Here is a 21,253-nt window from a genome sequence, read left to right as displayed (position 1 = left end):
TCTGACTTACTTCACTCTGTATGACAGACTCTAGGTCTATCCACCTCATTACAAATAGCTCAATTTTGTTTCTTTTTATGGCTGAGGAATATTCCATTGTATATATGTGCCACATCTTCTTTATCCATTCATCCGACGATGGACACTTAGGTTGTTTCCATCTCCGGGCTATTGTAAATAGAGCTGCAATGAACACTTTGGTACATGACTCTTTTTGAATTATGGTTTTCTTAGGGTATATGCCCAGTAGTGGGATTGCTGGGTCATATGGTAGTTCTATTTTTAGTTTTTCAAGGAAACTCCATACTGTTCTCCATAGTGGCTGTACCAATTCACACTCCCAACAGCAGTGCAAGAGTGTTCCCTTTTCTCCACACCCTTTCCAGCATTTATTGTTTCTAGATTTTTTGATGATGGCCATGCTGACTGGTGTGAGATGATATCTTATTGTAGTTTTGATTTGCATTTCTCTAATGATTAATGATGTTGAGCATTCTTTCAACTGTTTGTTGGCAGTCTGTATATCTTCTTTGGAGAAATGTCTATTTCTCCCTTCTGCCCATTTTTGGATTGGGTTGTTTGTTTTTTTGTTATTGAGCTGCATGAGCTGCTTATAAATTTTGGAGATTAATCCTTTGTCAGTTGCTTCATTTGCAAATATTTTCTCCCATTCTGAGGGTTGTCTTTTGGTCTTGTTTATGGTTTCCTTTGCTGTGCAAAAGCTTTGAAGTTTCATTAGGTCCCATTTGTTTATTTTTGTTTTTATCTCCATTACTCTAGGAGATGGGTCAAGAAGGATCTTGCTGTGATTTATGTCATAGAGTGTTCTGCCTATGTTTTCCTCTAAGAGTTTGATAGTTTCTGGCCTTACATTTAGGTCTTTAATCCATTTTGAGCTTATTTTTGTGTATGGTGTTAGGGAGTGATCTAATCTCATACTTTTACATGTACCTGTCCAGTTTTCCCAGCACCACTTATTGAAGAGGCTGTCCTTTCTCCACTGTATATTCCTGCCACCTTTATCAAAGATAAGGTGACCATATGTGCATGGGTTTATCTCTGGGCTTTCTATCCTATTCCATTGATCTATCTTTCTGTTTTTGTGCCAGTACCATACTGTCTTGATTACTGTAGCTTTGTAGTATAGTCTGAAGTCAGGCAGCCTGATTCCTCCAGCTCCATTTTTTGTTCTCAAGATTGCTTTGGCTATTCGGGGTCTTTTGTGTTTCCATACAAATTGTGAAATTTTTTGTTCTAGTTCTGTGAAAAATGCCAGTGGTAGTTTGATAGGGATTGCATTGAATCTATAGATTGCTTTGGGTAGTAGAGTCATTTTCACAATGTTGATTCTTCCAATCCAAGAACATGGTATATCTCTCCATCTGTTTGTATCATCTTTAATTTCTTTCATCAGTGTCTTATAATTTTCTGCATACAGGTCTTTTGTCTCCTTAGGTAGGTTTATTCCTAGATATTTTATTCTTTTTGTTGCAATGGTAAATGGGAGTGTTTTCTTGATTTCACTTTCAGATTTTTCATCATTAGTGTATAGGAATGCCAGAGATTTCTGTGCATTAATTTTGTATCCTGCTACTTTACCAAATTCATTGATTAGCTCTAGTAGTTTTCTGGTAGCATCTTTAGGATTCTCTATGTATAGTATCATGTCATCTGCAAACAGTGACAGCTTTACTTCTTCTTTTCCGATTTGGATTCCTTTTATTTCCTTTTCTTCTCTGATTGCTGTGGCTAAAACTTCCAAAACTATGTTGAATAAGAGTGGTGAGAGTGGGCAGCCTTGTCTTGTTCCTGATCTTAGTGGAAATGCTTTCAGTTTTTCACCACTGAGGACGATGTTGGCTGTGGGTTTGTCATATATGGCCTTTATTATGTTGAGGAAAGTTCCCTCTATGCCTACTTTCTGCAGGGTTTTTATCATAAATGGGTGTTGAATTTTGTCGAAAGCTTTCTCTGCTTGATGGCCCTATTTTTAATCTAGTGTGTACCTCAGTCCAGTGGAGCAACCTCTGCAGTAAAAGTACCAGTGGCTTTTAAGCATATGTTAGCATGCCTCTGTGAGAAATTTGCAGCAGTGTGCACACTGCACTTCTGTCTTATATCCTTACATAAATAGGAGGTCTGTGACTTGATATTGAAATGACCTTTCAGGCAGGATCCCAGTGCCACATGCCTGAACTTGTGTCTCAGAATAATTAGAAGCTTTGACTTACACATCTTGGTATACAGTGTTTATGTTAATTATAAATGTCTGAAAGTTTCCTGAAACTTTGTCTTCATAGCTTTTTATCAAAGACAGACTGGAGTTTGGGAGGAGGGTTGTGGATTGTGGTCCTAAGCCTTTGATTTTCAGGCTCTCATATTTGGAATGAAAATTAAAATCTACATTTCGAGTTGCCCAGAACATGGTAGTGTATTTTTATATTTTTCATTGCGAATAGGAAACTGTTTGGAATCATAGTCTTTGATACTTTTAAAATAATATTTCATTCTTAAGACATTTAGCTAAAAATTTCCAGTAGACTATGGGTTGCTAAATATAAAGGTATTCCCACTGACTTATAGGAAAAGCTCAAAATATTATAATTAAAATTGAGAAGTTCCTATCGTACAAAGGGATGCTTCTCCACGATTGTTTCTAAATCAGACCTCAGAATTTCTTTTCCCATGGTGATTAGCCCTGTCTCCAGAAGCTGACCCTAGGCCCGCCAATAACAGTCATTTCATTTTAACTCCCTCTCTTCATATTCCATATTCAAAGGCCAGTTTATAAGAAAATGCTTCGTAACCATTCTGGAAGAAACGATTGACTCCTATTTCACTATCTAGACAAGCTGTGGAATAGGTTCCTATATATTAGAGAGAGGAGCAATAAGTATCCACAAGTTCCTCTGAAAGTCTAGTCTCTGAAGTGGGGACTCTGATCCCACTTTAGCTTGTGACCCTCAGCAGTCCTACAGGCTCTGGTCCACTCAGAGGTCCCCATAGTTTAGTTCTGAAGCCCCCACTCCTTCACCCCTCCTGCCTGCCCTAATTGTCATACACAACCTGCTCTTTCCATTAAGGCTTTGCCCAAGGAGCCAAACTGTTAGGCCAGCTATAAACATAAGTACTTTTTGTACATACATTTCATTCTGAAGAGTATATTCAGATATTAATGCAAATAAAATTTGTATCTAATTTGTACCATCTCCTTCAGGAAATTAGATATACTAAATCTATAGACCGTATAATTTAAGCTTTTGAAATTTTAAAGATATGAAGATTGCTAGGCAACATCTTGCTCTCAGATCTTTTACAGGAAAAGCCTGAGATTAGGTCAGGCTGTACCATCTGCATTGCTGTTGATCTGAAAACCACAGAGGAAAGGAGATGTAGAAACTTAGTTGTGGCAACTCAGAACTTCATGTTCTCATCATTCCTTAACCTCCAACCCCACCCCAGCTCCTCGGCTGGAGAAAAATACCATGATATGCATCAAGATTCACCTTTGGGTTCCATCACGAACATAATTTTCCCTGATGCCTGCCCCTGCCCCTGTCTGCTCACTGCTCACGTACACACCACAGAGTAGGACAGTGGGTTGGAGAGACTTCTGAGAAGTCCTGCTGTCATTCTCCATGCTACTACCTCTTTTTTTCTTAAATGGGTACTTTTATTTCTTTAAAGATACCATTTCCCCCTCCACTTCTTCATTAATTTTCAGAAGTCAATAAAGTCAGAATTCCCTGACTTCTTTTCTACCCCTAGCTCTAATCCATAGTTTCTTAACTTGGGCCTTACTGACATCTTAGACTGGGTAACTCTTTGCTGTGGGACTGTCCTGCGTACTGTAAAGTGTTGGGCACTGTCTCTGGCCTCCAGTAGACGCCAGTAGCACCCTCCCACACCACATGTCCCCGGGGGGGCAAAACTGCCCCTTGTTGAAAACTGCTGTTCTAATCTATGTGGGATACAAATTTTCAAACACTTCAGTGGGTACATAGCATGGGTTGTGTATTTTTTTTAATTTTGTTTCTTTATGATCTGATTCTTTCCTGTTCTGTTCATTATGATATTTTTAAAATGACTATAGCTTTTTTTCTATTCAAGATTCTTTTAAAGAATAAGAATATGAAAGTCTTCTATGCCCACCATCAGGCTAGACCCTAATGCTTTGAGTGGTATGCACAGTAATTAATTCATACAAGGTATTTTTGTTATTAAATCCTCCAAATTTACACAAAGACATTCTGTGTGTGTGTGTTTAAAAATGAAAAAAAATGTATAGGAAGATAATTTTTCACCTTGAGAAGTATAAATGTTACTTAAGAGGAATCACAATTTAGATGATAAGAAAGGAAAAATCTACATTTAAGTATTACAGAGGTTTGTTAAGAACTTTCCTGAATAAAATGCTCTGCTTAGTAGATGTCTGAGCTTAAGGACTCCAGTAATTAAGTTAAAAGTTTTCAGTGAAAGAATACCGAACATTTGTAGAATTTGAGTACAGACTGTAGTCACTCCTGCAAAATACGAAAAAACAATATGCTTCTACTTTTTTAAAATACAACTTAGAATCTCCCAAAACGGACAGTCTTTCATACTCTGATACGTAAAGTGCTCCTGCATTCCCAGACCTGAGCTGCACAGGAAGGAAGACCTTAGGCCTAAACTGAAGCCAGAGCCTGGCCTGAAGATGAGCCTACAACCACTGTGGAAAATCTCCCCAACCAGGTTCTACAGATCTACAGGGACAGTTGAGGGGGAAGGTGAATGGAAGTTAAGTGAGTCATGGCTGAGGAAGGGATGTCATTCAAGTGTTCACACCTACATTACCTGTCTACCTCCTGTCCTAGACCTTAAGGAAGCTTTGGGCTACCGGGCACATCCCTTCTCTGACAGCAGAGCCCTGCTATTATTAGGAAAACAAAAGCAGACGTCAGTGAATGCTGTTACACCAGCCTGTGGACAGACTTGCTGTTCTCTTGCATCTCACAGAAGCATTCCTTTGGCTCCTGCTCTGCTCCATCTCTATAGGATTAAGAAGTAAAACATTCCATTTCATTTCACCACTGTGTGTTTGCTGACTAGCTGTTCAGTTTGCATGCCCAATAAGACAGCCTGATGAATACTTACAGAGTAAATTAAGACTTGTTCACAAAGTTCCAGCATTTTAGAACTAGGGGAAATTTGGGGAAATAAAAGAGTAACTTTAGGGCCCCCCAGAGATATAATTTATAGAGTGGATAATTAATGTAGAAGCTTGTTACTCTAGCAGTTAGAACTAATTTAAAAAGGGAGTCAAAGGTAGTTTAAATTCATGAGTGATGGAGGATCTATGGAGTATTATCTAATATTCAACATTTTTGGTGAAATTTAGGCTCTCGAGCTCTACATGGGTCTTCTGAATGAATCTCCTTTGAAAAGATGTTTACCTTTGACTTCTTTCTTTTTTCTTCTCCTTGTTCGTTCATTCCTTCAACAAACATTTATTGCATGTCTGCTATGTACCAGACACTGCAAATTGTCTCCCTTCTTAGCTTTCTTCACTCTTTTAGGGGGAGGGGTGTGGGATGGAGTTGGTGGCTTTAAATTATTTTCTGTAGATAAAAGATTAGGAGTCTTTTTAGAGTGAGCAAATCAGAGTTGCAGGATGTCCTCAGGGCCAAGTAGAGTTCATACACGCTTATGCTTACTAGCATATTCATGAGTGATATAGATATATATATATATATATATATATGTATGTATATATATATATATATATATATACGCCAGATATATATATATCTGGCAGCCAGTTAGCTCTGAGTCTTAATCTTCCATTGATGTAAAGAGCAGATTTGGAGGAGACGAAAGAGAATTAGAAAACACTTTCTCCTTCCTTGCCTGTCTACTAAATTGCCAAGACCACGTATTTGGAGGCTGGAGAGCAGGAAGTCATATTTTACTTTCTTTCCAATGCATCCTATTCATAATTATCATCTAACACCATGGTGGCCCCTGTAGACCCAAGGGAAGAAAGGTCTTGGGAGCTGGGAAGAGTAGAGCAGTTGAAAGACAGAAGTTTCCAGTTCATTTATTCACAAATGTTTATTAAGCTCCTCCTACGTGCCAGGAAAATGTACCTGGTACAGGGGTTCAGTAATCGAGAGCAACCCTGTCCCTTCACTTCTGGGGCTTCCCATCTAGCAGAGAAACCAGACCTTGAGCAAGAGCATAGGAAACATCTGCCTGTTCCACAGTGTTGCCTGGGGCTCAGCCTTGGAGTGCCCTGCAGAATAATCTCTGTAGGCTGCTGACCTTGTTCTGTAAACATGAGGATGTGTACAAGAATCATAGGGCAGGGAGAAACACCCAGCTGCGTTTTGGTGTGAATGTAATTATAGTATTCACCTTATGCTGCTAGTTATTCTTCAAAAATATTGCTCCAAGAAGTAAGAATTAAAATGAAATGCGTATGTAATAAGACAGCAAAAGATTGGGATATGGACTCTATCTCGAGACCATCTAAATATCTAGAAGCTATTTAGCAGTGGGTCATGTAGCCAAAGGCAGAACCTGTGTATATCAAAAGAGGAAGAGCTTTTTAGAGAGTTCACTAATAACTCTTCCTGTGAACTGTAACCATTTTCTAGTTTGAAAAGAAGGGGGTTCCTCTTATAAACTAATTACTGAGGCAATATGATTACTGACACTTTAGGATAGAAAATGGAAATAAGAACGTGGTGAGTTAAAGCATGCTCGTCAGATTCCTTGAATGATTTGGTAATATAAATGCTATAAATTTAGATGCTCAAGAGGGCTTCAGTAAAAAATGAATGTCGCTTGAAAAACAGTTCAGTCATCAGATCATTCTATAGCAAATTTATAATTTGAGGTGTTTCTCTCTTTGTCCCCCTTTTAGCTTGTCAAAATCCCTAAAAATGATCCCCCCAACGAAGTGCATACCTTTAACTTCTATTTGTCAAATGTGGGTAAAGACAACCCTCAAGGCAGCTTTGACTGCATCCAGCAAACCTTCTCCAGGTAAGTGCGTTCCAAGGTATGCTGAAGGGAAAATGACTTTTCTTTGAGGGTTTTCTTTTTAATTCTACAATAAAATACATGGTAGTCATTCCGTAAATATTTACTGACTTGAATGGTAGGGCTCATTTATTTATTTGAGAAATATTGAGCATTATATTTGTCACTGTAGGATACAATCACAAAAATTTTAAGATTCTTGCCCTTGAGGAATTTTTAAAGTATAGATTTTATACCTATAAAACATGGTTTATTTTGTTTATTTTAATTAAAGACAAGTTTGAGGGGTTTTTTAATTTTTATTCACTGAATATAAATAAGAGTGCTTTATAGTATCCTCAGGACTCACACTCATAGATAAAGGAGGAAAATATACGTGTGTCTTATATATCCCCTTCCTCCTTCGCTGTGCAAGGCTTGTTTTAAGATAGGTTTTTAAAAATCTTTACTCTGCAACAGAATGGAAACTAGAAATTAACCCCAGTATAGAAGTCATTTCTGATTTTCAGGGGGAAAAAGGAGGGAGGAAGACAAAAATACACACCCATATACCCACTGGAACCCTTATCTACTTAGGTCCTCTGTAAACACTAAGCTACTTGTTTCACTCTTCTTTGCTGTGGTTGTTTCTGATTAAAGAACAGCCCCTCGTAGGAGTTTGTTCTGCCTGTGGATAAAGACAAGGCCTTAGAGCCCCCAACCTCCAGAGAAACACTGACATTGGCCGAAAGTTCCCCAAGGCCCCCAGGGCCGTCCATCCCTATCTCTCCTCTGTGTCGTACTTGAAACTTTAAGTGCTTGCTGTGTGTGGGAGAAAGGAAGGGAAAGTTGTGTTCCAAGTAAGCAGGGAAGGCAGAGATACAAAATAAGACACTTCACTGAGAGAGGTCTAAATTTCTTCTACCATTTAAGGCGACTAAATTACTTTTTGCTTTATCTTAATCTGCCATTTTCCCTGAGTATATGTTAATTTTGCTTTCTAAAAATTGCCTTCCCCCAAACTTACATTTTTTGGTATAAATTGCATGTGTTTTAGACTCTGTAGACTTTTCTGCACTGTCCACGGTGATAGCCACTGACCACATGGGGCTATTTACATTTCAATTGATAAAAATGAAATAAAATTTAAAATTTAGTTCTTCACTCATACTAACTACATATTATAGGCTAAATAACCACATGGCTAGTGGTTCTCATAGTGGACAGCACAAACACAGAACATTTTAAATTGCAGAAATTTCTGTGGGACAGCATTGTAATCGATCATAGAATCACCAAGTACAAGGGTCCTTGGTGATTGTGTGGTTCCACCCCTTCACTTCACAGGTTGCATAGGTGGTTGGTTAGTGACTGGGCTGAATGAGAACTGAGTTCTAACTCCTACTTCAGTGTTCTTTACATACCACAGGGCACACCGATTTCTAATTGTGCCATTACCTGTAACACTTGTCTTAAGAGAATTATTTTAGTACAGTGAGAACGTTTTGACATCAAACTGAACTATGTCCCATTAGGAATTTCATTAAGGAACTTAATTCCCTCTTCAAAACCAGGCCTATCATAGGTAATATGGTTTCTCCCTTACATCATAAATACCCTGTGTGTTTATTTCTACCTTGTTTGGAGAAAGATTTAAGGTCACTTTATAAAACTATACATGATGTGCCAACAGAAAAGAAACAGTTATTGTGAGAACATTGTCATAAATACATTCATATGATCCAAGTGTGGTATGAATATAAATTGAAATTTGCCATCATAAAAACAAAAGCACTCAGAGTTCCAGTTTTCATCCTGGCAAGAAAACCTTTTTATAATCTGGCTCCACCTTTTCTATTCAGTTTGATTTTTTATTTTCCATATATCTTGTCTCTCCTACAGTTGTGCAAGCTCCTTAAGGGCAGGGGCTTTCTTACACTCATTTTCCAGTCTTACAGTGTTGGCTGAGCTCCATAAATAGATGTTCAAAAAAGATATATCAACTAGTCTCCTTTCTTATCTTTTTAAATCTCCTTGGGCCTCACTTTTCTCACATGTAAGATGGTGGAAATCCCACACTCAAAAATTCCTTGAGGGCTTCCCTGGTGGCGCAGTGGTTGAGAGTCCGCCTGCCGATTCAGGGGACACAGGTTCGTGCCCCGGTCCGGGAAGATCCCACATGCTGCGGAGCAGCTGGGCCCGTGAGCCATGGCCGCTGAGCCTGCGCGTCCGGAGCCTGCGCTCCGCAACGGGAAAGGCTACAACAGTGAGAGGCCCGCGTACCGCAAAAACAAAAACCAAAAAAAACCCCAAACCCACCTCCCTTATACTCACTTCTTCTGGACCCCAAGTCTGGCTTCAGTCCCCGCCATTCCACTGAAATATGCTTCTCGAAGAGAGCCTTTACCTCCTTGCCCATGAACCCAGGGGATGCTTATTGGTTCCTTATTATTCTGGACTTGTTGCCAACATTTCACACTGTGGACCACTCTCTGATTCTTGAAATATTCTATTCCCATGGCTTCCATGACACACTGCTCTTCTAATTTCCCTCTACTTCTACTAAAAAGACCAAAGAAGTCTTTTTATCTTCCTATTGATTATTTTAAATATTAGTGTTATTCACAGTCCATTCCCTCCTGAGACTGCTCCTTACTTCTTCAAAGTCACCAACCAGGTCCAACACTGAATTCATTTTCTCTCTCCCATCTGTACTCCGGTGTCTCACATGGCAGCTCCACACACCTAGTAACCTGGGCACAATCATTAACGACCACCCACCCAACCCACACCCCGGACCCCTGGCCATGGCTAATCTCTGACCAAATCCTGTCAATGCTGCCTCCTCACTATCTCTGGAATCTGTTTACTGTTCTGCATTCACACGGCCCTACCCTGGTTCAAGCCATTGCTTCTTGTCTGTAATCATTCAATAGCCTCTTAACTGGTCTGCTTTCACAAGAGTGCCCCCTTCCTTCCAATCTGTTCTTCATCCAGACTGATTTTTCTACAGAATAAATGAGACTGTTTTCAGTCTCTGTTATTCTTGGGGAAAAGTCCAAAATTTATACTATGACCTCCAAAGCCCTGTGTGATGCACTTCTTATACCCTCTTTTCAGCCTCACCTCTAATTGTTCTTGCCAGCTCTCTTTGGTCAAGCTGAAAACCTTCTCCTTGTTCCCTCTGGGCCTGCACGCATTGGTTATCCCTTTAGAACACTTTTGTCCTTCCCCCTTGTCTAGTTATCCCTCTAGATCAGCTCAATCACCACTTCCTCTAGGAAGCCTTTGCCTTGCCCACAAGTCCAGGTGAAGTACCTTCCTGGGGGTTCCCTGTTCCCTGTCACTTGTCACACTGCATCATAATTTCCAGTGTGCTCAGCCTTGTCACCCATTAGACAGAGAGCTCCTTGAAGGAGGGACCGCATCTGTCAGTCATTGTCACAGCCCAGGTACCTCACACATTGCCAGGCACACGGTCTCTGCCCAATAAATATTTATGAGATGAACGAACTGATTTTTTTAAAATAGCATTTGTACAGACAGCTATTAGCAACTTACAAAAATTTTATCAACCCTTATTTCTTAGCATCATAACAAAGCTACTTCCAATTAAGTTTAGAAATAGAATATCAGAGCTGTAGTGACATTTTCATTACTTCTACATTCTAGTCTGTTTTAAGGCCATAATAATTTTTTAAAATACTAGCATAACTGTTAAGCATAATCCCCTGATATTAGCATAATACTTTGAATACAGAGCCGTCTTCCTGGCCGGTGTTAATATTCGTGATTGTGTAAATAAAAGGTTTCTTTTTTTAATATTTCTGCAAAAATCTCCTGTCCAGTATTTTTCAGTATTTGCTATATCAAAAGATCATCTTATAGAGATTTAACAATGGTAAATATAAAGTTACAATTTTTTAGGGTATTTGGGTGAATAGTAGTAATAAATTAAACTATGATATTTGGCCATACTTTAACCTTAAACTTAATATCTTATTAAAAATAAAAAGCATTATTATGGTGGGTCTGTTTCATCTAGTCAGTTCTAAAGCATACATACTATGGTTCCATTAAAAGTAAACTTGTAACATTTCTCACATCAGTGGTAGGTAATTCTTTAAAAAATGACAGTAGAACTACAGTGCCCATCAAGACTCTGGTCTTCATTCCAAGTACTGATTCTTTTTTTTTTTTTTTTTTCAACATTTCATGGATTTGGTCTCTGAGATCTCATTTCACCCATTCTATCCAGAATATGGAAAAAAAAAAAATGTGATATCAAATGAAGAGGAGAAACTTAAAAATTTTTAAGTAAGCTTTACATTTTAAAATGACTAATATTAGTTATTTTGAATTGCAAAGTTATTATTAAAGCTGCTGGGTTTAGGATTATACAATTTCTGCTTGCCTTTATTATGCAAAATGTGGGACATATCTAACAAGGCACCATCTTACCTGACAGCTCTGGAGCGTCCCAGCTCAATTGCCTGGGATTTATACAAGATAAAATTACAGTGTGTGCAACAAATGACTCGTATCAGATGACACGAGAAAGAATGACCCAGGCAGAGGAGGAATCCCGCAACCGAAGCACAAAAGTTATCAAACCTGGTGGACCATATGTAGGTTTGTATAGATACCTTTCTCCTTCTTGCTGATTGATTGGAATAATTCAAGATCACTCTAGGTAAATATCGGTAATATTACTTAATGAAAACACAGAAATTAGTTCTCAGAACACTTTGAAAAACATGGTCAAAAGTCATTTATTCTCTTCATACTGCTGATAAATTGAAGAGATTGAAAAATTTTATTTCTTTCATAAATCCCAGATCCCCTATTGGCCATTTGTTATTACTTTACAATACTGGGATCTGCTCAAGTTACTTCACTATGTGAGATTGTGATAGTGGTACTGTTGTGTTTTCTTTGTCACTGGATGATGTAATTTCAGTGGTGGACAGTATAGTTCTTATTTTGTACTTCTGGAGAGTTATTTTTATAGTAAAATCTATTAGTAGAACTTATGAGTTTTCTATTAGCAGAATTTCAAAGAATCTTTGCACAACAAGGAGTTTTTATTGCAAAAGTATTAAAACATGCTTATAGCAAAGCATTAGGGTGATGCCTCTTTGGTACCTCAATTGTGATGTCATCTCAATTATGGATCCTCATCCTCATCTCTCCATTAATTAAGAACCTGCCCTACCCCCATCACCTTTATCATCAGCTCACTCAAATATCCATCAAATCGAGGGGAATTAAGACCAGACCAGCAAGATGAGTCTCTCCTTTACGAGCAGTGACCCTGACAGTTTTAAAGAGTTAATTCACAGTGACTATTAACAGTAATAGAGAGAATCACCCAGGGTGAGGATGAGCTCTATGAGGCCTCAGTCAGTTTAATAACACAAGTCACTGGATAGTAAATGATGAAAGGATATTAATTTGAAAATGTAAATGCTAACAAAAAGTCTCTTGAATAACCAGATCCCTTAATCAACATCTTTCCATGGTTTGGTATAATTCTACTTCTGTATTTTCCCATTGCTGACCCAGCTACAATACATTCAGCTTTGAGAAGCTCCACTAGTATCTTTAATAAGTATTTCTTTGGAACAGAGCCAGTGCCCCTGGGACTTGGTGCTTAGCTTAGATACATTTAGTTTGGTTTAACAACAATTCATGGCTTCCCCAGGTATCTGTACCCACGGGGCCCAGTTCCCTGCCCAGTAAGTTACTAGCAATGAGATTTTTCATCTTCTCTTTCCTGCTGAATGAGATAACAACTTCCAACCTCCTTTCTTTCTTCTTTATTCTCATAGGTAACTTAATTAACTTTAGTAGGCTAAATCTCAAATTGTTTTTAAAATGTACAAGATCTGCTGCTCTTAAATTTAAGTGCAAGCTATGAATTTGCTGTCCCTATTGCTTTGAGAGTGTTTTTTAAGTCCAATACCACCAATTTATAAACAGTAAGACAAATTGGTGTGTTTGACAAAGGAATAGAAGACTCCAGCAATCAAAATGATTTTTTTTTCTTCCCAGTATAACTATCTGAAAACCTTCACCTTGATTTATTCCAAAGCTTGAAAATTAGCAATGATCACCGTACTTTTTTCCATTGAAAGATCCTTGGGCGTCCCCTATGTCCATGTGTTTTTGTTTGTTTTGATAGGGTCGGTACAGTTCATTCCCACCTTACACAAGAGACTTTTCAACACCCAGAATTACACAGGCCATACATGCCCTGATGGTATGGGAATTTTGGAACTTGCAGGGTTTCTTATAGGCACTACAAATAATTTATATACATTTTTTAGAGTGACCACATAGAATTTGAGGTTATCTAAATTTAAATCTGAACCAGATTACATCTATGCCATTTTAAGAAGAGCACACATATGTTCCCCCCCTGCAGAGCCCCACAGTGACTTCTGCCAGACAAGTGCTCTGTTTAACCTTCTCTGTGCTGTGTCCTCTGTGCCCTGGGCTACTCTCCATCACAGCAGTGTTCTTCTCTGGTCTTAAATCTTGTCATTAACCTCCTCAGCCCTTTATTCTCTAGGTCAAGTAACCCCAGCTCCTTTTAACTTTCCTTAATATGGCCTGCATCCCAAGCCTTTAATTACTTTTATTGCTCTCCTCTGGACTGCCTCCAGTTCTTCACCTCAGAATTCCAAACTGCACACACTACTAAGAAAAGACTAATCAATTCTGAATACAGTAGAGCAAAAGACTAGTATCCGGATTGGCTTTTCTCGTGTTTCTTTTTGATTTTTTTACTCTTCCTTGTTATGGCATGTTTTGATCTTTTTCTTCTAACTTTATCCATTGCCAGGCCTTTACCGTGTTTCTTTCCTTCCAGGCAGCTCAGTTTGTATCCTCCTGCTTTTTTCAGTATCTCAAAACTGACCCATTCAGATCTTTAAAATGCTAGTCAGTCACCCTTCAATACTAATATTACTCAGCACTTCCTGAGTGCTTGCGATGCACAAGGCACTGGTTAGCACTTTACGTGTAGTTATTCATCTAAATCTCACAATCACCCCATGAGCTGGGTTATGGTTGCCTCTACATTTTACATATCAAGTTGTTGGTATCAGCAAATAGCAAATGATAAGAGTTTGGCCTCATTAACAAGTTATGTTTCTTTCATAAGACAATAGGAGATACCTCTTTAGTTCTTAATTGAATATATCATATAAAATGATACCAAAAGCTGACCTTTGCCAGCTTAGAAGCCTCTGCAGAACAAAGTTTCTTTTAATAGTGTCAGCCCGAGTAGAGGACAAATAGGAATAATGTTGGTCTCACTGTGGGGGGTATGGTGGCATCATCTAGTCCTCTGATAGTTGAATTAGGGCACAAGCCCAGTTTAAGGAAGGGAAGGCTGTGCTCTTAGGGGTCAGCTTGCCTAGGCAACCAGGAATGTGAGCTTCTGTGACCTTCTAGTGGGCTTGGGGTGGGGAGTGGGGGAAGGCCTATTTTGCCTGGAGAGGAGCACAGGAGAAGCTTTAACCTAGAAAACATTGTTATTATTTCTTCAGTAATATTTCCAGTTCTAGTTATGCCATTGATATCAATAATGAGCATTGTTGTGTTGTTATTAATCCTTCCCCTTTGTTTAAAAAAAAGAAAAAAAAAACATCACTTCTAGTTTACCAGTATCTTAAGTCTGCTCACTGACTCCTATCTAAATTCTGGAAATTTATTGAATTGTAAATTTTGATTATTTTATATACCTAATATCTATTTAGGTATATAAAATAACCCAACCAACCTAATTCCTAGGGTCCTTTTTCCAGTTTTCCCAACTTTTCCCCCCATCCTCCTTATTTTTGATGTTAGTACATGTTTGAATGACCTTGGACAAATCAATTAACATCTGGAGACCTTAATTTTCTCAAATATTAAAATAAGGGGTTTGGGGCTTCCCCAGTGGCACAGTGGTTAAGAATCCACCTGCCAATGCAGGGGATACAGGTTCGAGCCCTGGTCCGGGAAGATCCCACATGCCGTGGAGCAACTAAGCCCGTGCACCACAACTACTAAAGCCCGTGCACCTAGAGTCCTTGCTCCGCAACAATAGAAGCCACCGCAATGAGGAGCCGGCGCCACAACGAAGAGTAGCCCCTGGTCGCCACAACTAGAGAAAGCCTGCCTGCAGCAACGAAGACCCAACGCAGCCAAAAATAAATAAATAAATAAACTTATAAAAAAATAAATAAGAGGTTTTGAACGTAGATAACATCTAAGGTCCTTTGTAGTTCTAGCAGTCTATGACTGGTGTTTATATATGTTTTGATAGTAAACCTTTTGAAGAAGTGATCTCAAATGCTAAGTAGTGGAGATGGATTTCATTGCAGTGGATTATGTATTTAACCATGACAGAGTCACACCACTGTCAAGGTCCTGCCAGTGTTTTTAAAACCTTGGGTCAGTGTTGCCAGGGTTTTTAGTTAGGTTCCACAGGACAGAAAAATAACTGCAGAAGACGGTTGGCATCCCTGCTCTCTTTCTGATTGTCTGTTTTAACACCTTCCTTTCAGATTGTTTACTCAGAGTCACTAGATGGAGGGCTAAGTACTTTTACCATTTCATATTAAATGGAGAAGCTAGCAGTGGACTCCTTGTTATGAAACAAAACGGTTCAGATATAGTCCCAGATTACCCAACTCTGTCCAACCTGCTGCTGCTGTTTATATAAGGAGCCCAGGGAATTGATTAGCAGTTGGGTCTGGGAAGAGAATTAGGTTCTCCCACAGGCTTTATTAAAAGGGCTTTTCTGAGGCAAATGTAAAAAATAAAAATAAAGCCTTTCTTCTGCCCACTTTGAACCACATTTTCCTGCTCTTTTTTTGCTTTAGCATCTCAATTCTGTAACTACTTAGAGTACTAATGTTTTCTTCATTTATAGCCTTTCTTACCTTAAATCAGAGGACTCCTTCCTGGTTGAATAGGCACAGATTGATGGGGAGGCAGGGAGCAAGTGATCTTTGTGCAAAACTCTGTGGCCCAGTGTGGCTGGATTCTTCTTTCATCATTTGAAAGAAATGGGTTACCCTACAACTTGCTGTTTAAAATGAGGTAAAGGTGAAGTGAGTGTTTTGTGGGTAGGAGATTCATGGACCAATGATAGCCTAGCATTAGGCCCCAGGTGAGACTCCAATGCTGTCACATCCCTGCCCAGATTCTAATTTCTTGTTAGACATCATACTTTGACCCCTTTTAAGGGCAAAGTGAACCTCCCTTATTTGGTAGCCCTATGTCTACTTTGGGAGGGTGGGGTAAACTCAGGAGACCTAGGGGCTTTCCTGAGACTGTGGACCAGAGGTTGGTGAGACCTACAGAAGAGGTAGGGCAGCCTGCAACACAGTGATAGTCCTGTTTTTGTTTTTATTTCTATTTGCCTTCCTTGCTGGCCTGAATTCATTCTAAATGACTAGTCATGGTGTATGTGAGTTTAGTTAAAAACCATTCTCTGCTCATCCCGCTCCCTAGAGACGAGTGTGGGAGAGGGATCCATAGTCAGCTTGGTTTGGGGAAGTAGAAGTTAAACAGGTTTCAGGGGGGCGGGGAGTGTGGAATTTATAGCGTTTCCTAAACTTGTCTGACCCAACTCTATTCTTCCTTTCCAAAAATTCCTATTGAAATTTCAAGGAAGTAGCACTGTTTGCTAACACTATTGCAACTGAGAAGTGGTGTGTCTTCAGACTCTGGCAGCCTGGTGATGTGCAAAAGTACAGGACAGGCCACCTTGATCCTGCTCCTCTGCTGTCTGCTTGTTCACTTGCTGTCATTCACTTTGACACTTTGCTGGTCATTTCACTTTGCAAGTCATCAAAATCTAGGTCTGCTGATAGACAAAGCAGCCATAGCACTGCCCACAGGAAGCTTGCAGCCTAACATGAAGCAAGGGCAGACATTAGGCATTTGTTCATAAAACCTTTCCAACAAAGAAGTACAAGTAGGAAAACTTGAATATTAATCGCAGAACCTTCCAAATGCTAAGTCAGCACTCTACTATTTGAGCTTATCCCATTGAAATCCTCAGTTTTCTCATCTGTGAAATAGGACCAAGGCCTACCTCATCAGGTTACTTTATGAGACTTTATATGTGTAAAGCTCTTAGCACGGCGCCCCTCCCCCATCCCATAATTGGTGCAAGATAAATATTAGTTCCCGGCACATCTGACATTGATCTAACTATCTCTGAGTTAAGAAAAATACAGAAAACAGATCTAAATCTATCTCCAAAGCTCTAATTGTACCTTAATTTAATAGCTTTTCTTACCACTGGGCAGTGACCCTTTAATGTTGAGTTCCTTTGTTGTGCAGTATTTTGATCTGATATTTACAATTGGTTACGTCCAGATAGTAAAGAAATATAAGAGCCAGTGAGACCTTTCTTTCTCCTTTAGGTAGGATTGTATCAAACAAAGAGCCCCTCTGGCCAGGCCTTGGGAACCCAGCATGGACAGAACTACTATTCAGTAAAGCTCCTGCCCCATTAAGCTGTTTTCACCCAAGCCAACAGCACTTTAGATACTGCTTTTACTTATCCATTGTTTCTAATTGCTAGTATTGTCCCTAATGCAGTTGTTCCACCTTGTATGTCATTACCAATTCTTCCCCCTCTTTAACCAATGGGCATAGAGTTGGAAGCTTTAGTAGTGACGTATCAGATTTCACCTCAGAAATCATAAAGCGAGGGTCTAATACAGTTTCATTCTAATCTCTCTTTCTTCAGCAAGGAATGGTTACCAGGTATTGTCAGTGACCAGCCATGTACTGATGGCTTCACACATCCATATAGTATTCAGGTCACTACAGCCCACAGTATTTTCTAGAAATAGCCACTTGCCAAACACTTGTCATTGTTAAGTTTAAGCAGAAAGTGTGTTAATTATGTGAATGGCACTGGCCTGTGCAGAAATGGTGTGAATGCCTGCTTTTACCACTTTCCATTCCTCTAACTCACCTTGTAGTCTCAGCACCACAGAGGAGAGATCTGCTTGTCTGGCCCTCTTAGACTGTGTTGGTTGGTTGGTTGGTTGATTGGTTTTGTTTTTGCTTTTTGACTCCTAGAGTATGTTATGTCTGTTGAAAAGGAATATCACTCATGAATGCCCTGGTGAATGTTGACCCCAAATTATGCCTGACTCTCCTCTTTGTGGCTTCTGAATCTGTGAAATTAAGCTAATGACTGAGCTCAGCCAACAGTGTGTCCTTAGTGAGATAGACAGGTATTTTTCACATTTCACATATTCGTTGTATTCATATCTGCCAACGAAATGACATACAATATGTAGGTTTAAGTTCTGTAAGTAGCACAGGTGAGTATGGAGATTACTTTATTTCCACTTAACATCAAATGCCTACAACCTTAAAATTTCCAGTGTTGCTATGGTGTGTCACTAATTATTATCCATGTGTATAGCTAAGTGGCCAAAATAGTTTTATAATACATATTTATTCCAATAAACGCTTCTGTCAAAAAGTTCTGAATCCACATTTTAGGCCATTTATTCAGAATGCTTTCTGTTTGCATATCTTTTTAAAGTAAAAATTGAAATATGAAGTCTTTATTCCTTCCAGAATGAAGAGGTACCTAAATCAGAGTTGTGGAAATTGAGATGCTCATTATATTATCACCTGCAAATGTGTAACAGTGTCATTTCTACTGGACTTTAGGGAAAAGAGTGCAAATTCGGAAAGCACCTCAAGCTGTTTCAGATGCAGTGCCTGAGAGGAAAAGATCAACCCCCATGAACCCTGCAAATACCATTCGAAAGACACATAGCAGCAGCAGTGTTTCTCAGCGGCCATATCGGGACAGGGTGATTCACTTACTGGCACTGAAGGCCTATAAGAAACCTGAGCTGCTAGCTCGACTGCAGAAAGACGGTGTCAATCAGAAAGACAAGAACTCCCTCGGAGCAATTCTGCAACAGGTGAGGACAGCTGGAGAGAGTTCCTTCTGCTTACCTTCTTGTTGGGGAGTTCATTTAAGAAGGCTTGTTGCTGTTGTTGTTGTTATCATTATTATTGAGGTAGAGAAATTTCAGGATCGTTTTGATCAATGGTATATGAATATTAAATCATCTTGACTTAAACATTTAATTAAAAACTAATTGAAATGTAGACATTTATACTAGGTTTTATAAGTTAGAGCCTTCTGAATTATCAAGTTTCGAGTCATTATCTTCATTTGGGTTAAACAAACTTTGCCCTGAAATTCCATTAAAAAAAAGTAAACGAAGTTTTCGTTAGCTGCTTTTAGTCTTGAATCCGCTAAACTATTGCCATAATTTTTATTGGTTTATGTAGGTGAAGCTATACAATGTGTTTTTATCAGTCTTTGGTCGGTATAAGCTAGAATATTTTTACCTGCTAAATAGTTTTGGATGTGTCTTGCCCTGCATGCTGTTTTTGCCTGTAATACTCTGCCTTTTTCAACCATTGCGTATGCTGAAATCAGTCACCTGTCTTCATTAAAGGATATGAATATGTAAAGTATTAGCACTGATCAGTTACCATATAATCACAAGCTTAAGTACAAAAGTAAGTAAATTTGTTAAAATCAGCAGTTCATCAGACTGTAGCTTCCTGTATTTTTTAGAATGACTTTGTGTCATAAATGTTGATTAGTATTCAAGTCCACCAGAAATGGAAGTCTGCTTTCTTTATTTTTTTCTAAAGCAGTAACATTTCCAAAGTTGTTCTTAAATTTCATCATTAAAAAATAAAATAAAATAAACCTGCAGGTTTTCATGTATTATTCAAAGAATAACATTTTTAAGTCCTTTTCATCTGTTTTCTCTTATATTCAAGACATGATACCAAATGTCATGAAAGAGTAAAACCATAATCTCCAGTTCTGGGTTAACCAGTCCCCAAGGTATCTTTGGCAATTTCAGGGATCTTATTAAGTCATTTGAGCACTTTTTGGAAACACTTAATTTAAACCCATATGTCACATAGCAGTTTTAAGAGCTCAAGAGACAGGATGAAAGAATGAATGAGGATGAGGGGGGTATAGGTGTGTGTGTGTGTGTGTTCAGTTTTTTATTTGGGGAAGGGGGGAGGTTCAGGTTATAAGTCAAAATATTTGGTGACTGAATCTCCAGAAAGGTTGTAAATTACCTCCTAGGTTAGAGGATGAGAGGGCAAAATGATGGCAGAGGCAGTTCACCCAGAGGCTGCTACTGATGTATGTCAGTAGTCATGTGATCATGAATATGTGTATAGATATAATTTTTAAATGTAGGTATACTTAATTCCTGAGCAAGTGGGATATGAGTGTCATTACTATTGTTTATTTGATAGAATCTAGAGCATAGTCTCATCCTAGCTCCATATTAGAATCCCTTAGAGAACTTTTTTAAAATGCCAGTTCCTGGATTTCGCCCCAGACCAACTAAATGGAGCAACTGAATGGATATTGAGCCATTGACTGAGATGGGGAGGGATGGAAAAGGAACAAGAGTATGCAGAGGAATCAGGAATCCTGTCTTACATACATACTATTTGGACGATGTCTATTAGACATATCCAAATGGAGATGGATATTCAGTAGGTAGTTATATATATATAAGAGTCTGGTGTCCAGAGGACAGTTGAAGCTGGAGTTATAACTTAGGAGCTAGCAGAATATAGATTGTAAGATCGTTGTATTTATTCCACTTTGAGAAATCTGGTTGTATCTCATGTTAATTTATTTGCAAATTTGAATTTTAAGGTAAGCCTATCGTTTTCTACTGTATATCAACATTAATGTTAGTATTCAGCTGAGCTGTGAGAAAAGCATAAACTATCATATTATATTTTATAGTACTTTTAGAAGACACAGAAAGAAATGAAGTTATTAAAAAGACCATTCCAGTAGGAAATGAAAAGAAGAATATCTTTCTGCCAGCATTGAAAATGACTCTTGGTTCGGCCCCTGAATCCATACATTCATGTTGTTAATGGAGCCTGGGCCTGGATACGCAAAGAACCGTACTTAAGGGATAAGAAAAGATTACACTTGCAAATAATAACAGTAATGCGGGGGTTATTTTTGTTTCTGTTTCCGTTTATTGGTTTGGGGGAATTTCAAGGACTTTGAAAAAGTGGTTCTTCAGGAGAACTGGCAGCTATAACGAGCAAGCTTAGCAAGCCAAGAAGATGACAGACAAGATTATCAGAATTGATACTGTTTATGGAGATAATTTCTGTTGATTACTGGAAGGGAAAG

General features: G+C 38.7%; 1 protein-coding gene across 1 annotated transcript in view; it reads left to right on the top strand.

Annotated features, from left to right (window-relative positions):
• Positions 1 to 21,253, top strand: part of ELL2 (elongation factor for RNA polymerase II 2) — a 73,869-nt gene that overhangs the window by 36,975 nt on the left and 15,641 nt on the right. The window contains exons 3-5 of the mRNA XM_007450232.1: positions 6,908 to 7,029; positions 11,474 to 11,637; positions 18,709 to 18,968. Coding sequence (XP_007450294.1) covers positions 6,908 to 7,029; positions 11,474 to 11,637; positions 18,709 to 18,968 — 546 coding nt within the window. The remainder of the gene's footprint in view (positions 1 to 6,907; positions 7,030 to 11,473; positions 11,638 to 18,708; positions 18,969 to 21,253) is intronic.

Source organism: Lipotes vexillifer, unplaced genomic scaffold, assembly GCF_000442215.2.
Source record: "Lipotes vexillifer unplaced genomic scaffold, Lipotes_vexillifer_v1.1 scaffold1403, whole genome shotgun sequence".
In the NCBI taxonomy this organism is placed as follows: domain Eukaryota; kingdom Metazoa; phylum Chordata; class Mammalia; order Artiodactyla; family Lipotidae; genus Lipotes; species Lipotes vexillifer.
The sequence above is the reverse complement of the archived record's forward strand: the minus strand, read 5'-3'. Positions and strand labels throughout refer to the sequence as shown.